The sequence below is a fragment of the Cygnus olor genome, chromosome Z (genome assembly GCF_009769625.2).
Source record: "Cygnus olor isolate bCygOlo1 chromosome Z, bCygOlo1.pri.v2, whole genome shotgun sequence".
Classification (NCBI taxonomy): domain Eukaryota; kingdom Metazoa; phylum Chordata; class Aves; order Anseriformes; family Anatidae; genus Cygnus; species Cygnus olor.
This window is the reverse complement of record NC_049198.1, coordinates 34,221,295-34,227,649: the sequence shown is the minus strand read 5'-3', so window position 1 is coordinate 34,227,649 and position 6,355 is coordinate 34,221,295. Positions and strand designations below refer to the sequence as shown.

Sequence of the window (6,355 nt, the reverse complement as noted above, 5' to 3'; positions counted from 1 at the left end):
ATGTATTAGTCTCATTAGCATCTTCTGAAGAACACCCTACTTTTTGATAAAACCAAGTAATCTTGAATTGCTTCCTTAATTAGGAAAAATCAAAACTTTTTCAGAAGCCCTCCACTGAATTAAATGCAAGGCTTCTGGTTCCTGAGAAAGAGCAGATTCAAAAGAATGTTTCCAAAGGCTGAGAAAATTGGAATGTCCTCAAGAGATTCCGAAAGCACTGCTTCAAAACTAAAATACGAACTTATTTAATCTGATATGGAAGACAAATGTAATCATATGACTAAACAGAGTAACGATTTAGCTAAGGGAAGCCCTGCAGATTGTCAATTCCTGCCTAGCAAAATATTAGTATATGTTTTTGTTTGTTTGTTTTTTCGTTTGTTTTTCCCAGTACTCAACACTGTCACATTTATGAAAAATTAGGAAACTTTATCTACTGCTGAAATTGGAATGACTCGATGCACCAAAACGAAGAGTTCTGTAACTACCAATGCAGTGACAGTTTTCTACTGGTCAAACTGGTACCTTCTGCTAAACAAGTCCAGATATACAATCTACCTTAGTCTTATTTTTTAAACAACTTCTGCCACAAATGTGTGAAGAGTTAACATTTACAAATTACTTTTTTTTTGCTTAAAAGGACAAGGGAGCCTAGAACAAAACAGTACTTTCTCTGTGGCAACTGAAGTGGGTGTTTTGGGTCTGACTTCAGTTTCAGTATCAAAACTAACACCAGTATGCTGTTTCTTCTTACAAGGATGTCTCCTTCTACACCAGTGCCACAGAGGAGCGACGACAGAAATCTGGCCCGTGACACTTGTGAACGATGCCCCATAGTGAGGATGGCTGCTCAAGCACTGCGTGGTTTCATCTGCCAGCGTCAGATAATGTAATTACGCGAGGAGTAAGAAGTAACTTTGTGTGCTACGCCTCTTCCTTACACCTCTTCTTCCTGGGTTTGGCCACAGTGCTAGCACAAATGCTGCGCTTGCTGTGTGGGACCACGGGGAAGGGTCAGAACCACACCTGAGCTGGCGGGCTTGGTGATTTTCAGTGCAGCAGGAGAAGCACCAGATCCAACAGGACAGGCAGGACAGGCAGGGGGACAGAAGCTGTTGAATAAGCTGCTTCAGGAGGGGGTGAAACGGTACGAGAGGGGCGGTTTTGGTACTGTCAGGTAAACAAGCCGGAGTAGATAAGAAGAGAACAAGGGGCACAGCCTGAACACTAGTCCAGATTTAAAAGAAAGAGAAAAAAAAAAAAAAAGAGTTGTGACCACTAAGCTGTAAGACCTTCAGACAGCAGAGACTGAAACCAAGGGCATCAGTTGGTGAACGCGGGGGGAAACCCAGAAGTTAAGAGAATAAACGAGGTTAGGAGCACGTGGGGAACAGCAGCAGCCTGGGGACTGGCAGGAGTAAGGGCTGCGAGGTGTAGAAGGGGAGCGTGCTTTAACAGGGCTTGAAAGCGGAACAAAGGGGAGGGCTGGGGCAGCCAGCACCAGCTCGGCTCCGGGCGGCGACGCAGCCCCGACCGCGCTCCGCGCCGGCTCCCTCAGCGCCGCCAACGGCCGCTGCCAGCGGCGGGAGGGCGGCACCAAGGCAGCACCGCCCCCCCCCCGCCCCGCCTCCTCCGCGCCCCCGCCCCGCGGGCGGTGGAAGGCGCCACACGCCGGGCCGGGGGGGCCGGGCCGAACCGAACCGAACCCGTTGGCCCGCTCCCCGCCCGCACCGGCTCTGCCGCCCGGCGTCCCCCCGCCGCGTCCCCCGAAGGCGCGGGGCGGGAGGATCCCGGCCGCCCCTCCTCGGCCGTGCCCGCGGCGGTCCCCCCCCGCCGCCCGCCGCCGCGTGGTAGCGCCCGGCACGGCGGGAGGAGGGCGCGCGGCGGCGGCGGCTAAAGGCGGAGGTGGGCGGCGGGCCGGGACATAGCACGGCGGGGACGGCGGGGAGCGGAGGGGGGCGGCGGGGCCGAGGTGCCGCGGGCGGGCCGGAGACGGCGGGGAGCGCGGGGCGGCCATTGAGGGAGCGGGACGGCCGTTGGGAGCGGGGCGGGGGCGCGGGGCCTGCGGTGGGAGCCGTGAGGCCCTGAGGGTGCCGCGCTGACCGACCCGACCCGACCCGGTGTGTGCTTCCCCCGGCAGCGGCACCTCGCGTGGCTGGCGGCGCCCCGGCGGAGGGGGTTGGAAGCGCAGAGCCCTCCCTTCGGCCCCGTCCGCGTCGCGCACGTCGAGAAGCCATGAGCCGCGATTTCAAGCCCGGAGACCTCATCTTCGCCAAGATGAAAGGTTACCCGCACTGGCCGGCCAGGGTAAGGCTCCCGCTCCTTCCTCCTCGCCCTCCCGCCGTGCCGCTGCCCAGCACCTGCAGCGTGCCGAGCTGACCCGGGGAAGCGGCTCCCAAGTGGCCCCGCAGGTCCCCCGCTCCGCTTTGCCGTTGCCTCGCGCCTCTCCTTGAATCCAGCCCGTTCTCCTGAAATCAGTAGCCCTCTCCTCCCTGGCTCGCTGTCCTCATTTGCATAACTTGGCTTTCAGCAGCGCTGCTGTTTTCAGACCGCTGCGTGGTAGCGTAACAAAGGCTGGGGCTGTGCGAGGACCTGGTTGTACAAAAACACGGCTCCCAAATAACTGCTCGCTTTTAGCAAAGGAAAATACGAACTTATGGCAGCGTTACTCCTTGCTATTAAAGTCAGGCATCCCTGTAGCTTTTCATGTAGAAGAAGCTGAGTGCAAGCGATAAGTTGTCCAGTCATTTCTTTCTCCTGTTCCCACTCCTCCCTTGGAAGTGCCATGGCAAGTTCTGTGATTGCCTTCAGGCATTTAACGGCTGTGGAAACGTAGCTAAAAGACTAACTATGCACTATTTAGCGAAGAGGCGGCATCAAGAGTGTTCGTTTGCTTTTTTGTTTTGTTTTATTGTTAAATGTAGTGACTGTTTTCTTAATACTTGACATCTGGCCTTGGACAAGTTATCAGTTCAGTGTAAGGGGAGAAAGTGCATTGTGGCTTATGGTGAAGGAGAGATGGTTTTTTGGATGGAATCAAGTCAAGCTTCTACCTGCAGCCCATCATGTACCTCCTTTTAAAAAACAATGTCCTATATTGCTGTAACGCAAGAAGTGTTTTCATTTCCTATTGTTGATAATCCTGTTGTTTAATCGGTTTTATTTTTAACATTGTATCTTTGAGACCTGCTTTACTTCTCTGTAGCATTTTTTTCATGATTTTATCAGTTATAGATGTTTCCCTTTAGACTGTTATTAAGTGTTACTTGATTTCAGTTGTGGTCTTTGTTTTCCTTAGGTGGATGAAGTTCCTGATGGAGCAGTAAAGCCTCCTGCAAACAAAATGCCTATATTCTTTTTTGGCACCCATGAGACGTAAGTTCTTCATATTTAAGAGACGTGCTTTTTTTATTCCGTTAGCATGCTGTAATAGGAACTTAATGACTTACCTGAAAATTGTGTGTTTTAAAACTATGCTGTTCAGTAGCGTGTCATCTCCTGAATTAATGTCTTTTGTCAAGACATGTTACTTTCACACTTGCTTAAGCTATTCAAGGAAATGGAAATGGTAGACTGTGACTATACCATGTATGTTTTCCATGCCAGTAGAAAAACAAATCCTACCCAAAGTGATACGAGTGGTGAGTTTTTCTTTCTTTTGTAACGGACTTTAATTAAGCTTTGTATATAGTCAAAATTCTCAAAAATACATTGTTAAAGAAAGTGAAATATTGCTGAGAACAATGAAATAGGAAAAAATTGAGAAATAGTTAAATTGTCCTGCATTAGTCGTCCCCACCCCCTCCCTTCCGAGATTCTAAGATTTTGAGGTTCTAAGATTTTGAGAGAAAAATTAGAAGGTGCTGTTCTATACCTGTTATTCTGCAAAACATCTGTCTTTAGGTACTTTCAATGATGCTAGCATTTTGCACTCATAAACTTCTTTTGAGGATATTTCCGCTGCTAACTTTCCTTGCCGACATACTGCTTTCTATGTAGTTCTGTCGTGTTAAAATTCTCATGTTACTTTATAGTATGAATTTGTTCTAGCGAGTATATCTAAGACTTCAAATTCAGTTCTGCCTTTGTTGCCTCATTTATTTAAAAAAAACAAGTAATTCATTTTTTTCCCCCTCTGTTTTTTCTTAATAAGATGGCAATTGGCATATAAGCAGGTCACAAATAGAAATTATGTATAAAAAAGTACTCAGTTACTTGCATTTTGTGGGAAGACTTTGTTTTATCTTCCTCTCGTTAAATATTTATTGACATCTCTTTAATCTGTTATTTTGCATATGTTTTTAAAATAATTCATGTTAAGAGAATATCCAGTGCTTGTCGAATTAAAAAGCAAGCATCCTCTACTCTTTGGGGGATTACTTTTTACTTTTTTTTTTTGAGAAATAGTTTCCCAATGAGAGAGCTTTTTGTGTGCTTGGCTTATATACCTTCTTTCAATTGATCTTGCCAATGGATCAGTTATTGGTTTATTTTTAGCATGAGTGTGTTTTTGTGGGTGAAGAGAATTGCAGAATTCAATTCAAGTTTGCATATTGTCCCTACACTTAATGATACACTTCTCCTAATGGTAAGGTTAAACAGTACACTTGGTTATCTTTATTTTTTATTTTTTTCCCAGAATATTTTGGCAGTTAAAAATATAATACTGCTTAGTTTTTCCCCTTTGATGTATATCATTCTGGTTTAAACTTGGGTTTTGGGTTTTGTGTAGTTGTATGTAAGTTTACAGGCACAAGTTGAATATAAGGGAGAAAGAAATAACTCCTTACCTAAAGGTTGAGAAATACCTTTGCAAATTTTAAGCATTGTGGTGCATTTTAAACTTCAGTTAAGTTCCTAACTCATGCTTGACTTTGGATTTTTTTTTTTTCTTGCTCATTTGCATGGGTAAATTTGAAATATCTGTTCTTCACTCATTGACACTCCTAGTAAAGTTTTACTGCAGTCTAGTTTTTTGTTTTGCAGGCTGTAGTTTCAGGATTACTGCCTTTCAGAGATTCATAGAATATAGGAGAAACTTCTGCATCAGTTTCACATACAGCCTGCAAAGTACAGGAGCATCCTGTACTTTGCAGTGACCCAGCTGTCTTGTTCTTTAAACATGTAATTTATGTAGTGATCCTTAGAGTGGTAACAAGTGAAACTCTCCTGCTTTTCAATCATACTTATTGTTGCTTACAGCATATAACTGTGAGTAACAATGATGCGTTACTATCTGTGTTCAGTGAACAGGTATTTGCTTCTTACAATAGGCTTTGGGGATTTGGGTGACATTCCTTTATTTCTGTCTTTGTCTTAATGTAGCAGCATTCTAAAAGAGTAAAAATATAGATGTTATTTTAATGAAAGCTTTATTTGGATCCGTTGTGCTAGTATATGACATCATTGCAGAAGGCCACAATGAAAAGTAGTTTCTAGAACCTGTGTCTTAGGGTAATGTCTCTACACTAAGTTTTCTCGTTCATTTTTGGCGCATGGGGTTTTAAATACACCAGCCCAGTATGCTACGTGACCTCTTCTTCATGGCTGAGAGTTCCTGATGTTTTTCAAAGCTTGAGCAATACGTATGGTAAAGCCATACAAACCTTGGACAAACACTTCTGCTCAGGGGATAGGGAAGAAAGGAGGCGATGCTTCCTATTTTTGTCCCGTCCAGTTTCCATCTGTCTCTCTCCCCAGTATTTCTTTTTTGGTTAGGGCGGCTTTGCAGATGTGTGTTTCCCATGGTGGCTGAACTGACTATAACCATCTCTTGAAAAGGGCCAGGTAATTCGCAGTCTAATCTCTCAGTGGTTTACGTAATGCTTTGTGCACGTAGGTAAGTGTTCTACTGCTGGAGCAGGAGATGCTTAAGCTTTCTAGATGATAACATGTTGTCTTTCAGTGCAGTAGGGCGTAGGTCTCTATTAGGTCTTTTGAAAGATGATGAAGAAAATAGGAGAGTGGGGATTAGAAGTATCTATATCACTTTCCATGAGCCATTACTTTAGAAAGCAAGTACCTGCAACTTTTCAGATTACTGAGTCTCACATCAGACAGCTGCGTCTAGACACATAGCAAAAATAAGAATGAAACTCAAAGTGGCATCTTTGTTTTAGCAGCGTATGGATTGCTGCAGTGAAGTTCTAACTTGAAAAGTACTGGGAGTAGAGCAGGAACTATATAGGCTTTGATGTTCTTCAGCATAAACCAGAATACTTGTCCTCATGAATTTGTTGCCCTGTTCTCCTAAGTCTAGCTTAGAGAAAACAGTAGTGTGGATACTGTGACTTTGACATATAAGAAAAGCTAGGCTGATAGGTTTAGTTACACAGATTACAGTAGGGGTAGTGCT

The 6,355-nt window shown here is 45.2% G+C and overlaps 1 protein-coding gene across 1 annotated transcript in view; it reads left to right on the top strand.

Annotated features, from left to right (window-relative positions):
* Positions 1–1,781: 1,781 nt before the first annotated feature.
* The window catches only part of PSIP1 (PC4 and SFRS1 interacting protein 1), a 36,528-nt gene continuing 31,954 nt past the window's right edge, over positions 1,782–6,355 (top strand). The window contains 3 exon segments of the mRNA XM_040540957.1: positions 1,782–1,905; positions 2,141–2,307; positions 3,299–3,375. Coding sequence (XP_040396891.1) covers positions 2,236–2,307; positions 3,299–3,375 — 149 coding nt within the window. The 5' untranslated portion in view covers positions 1,782–1,905; positions 2,141–2,235.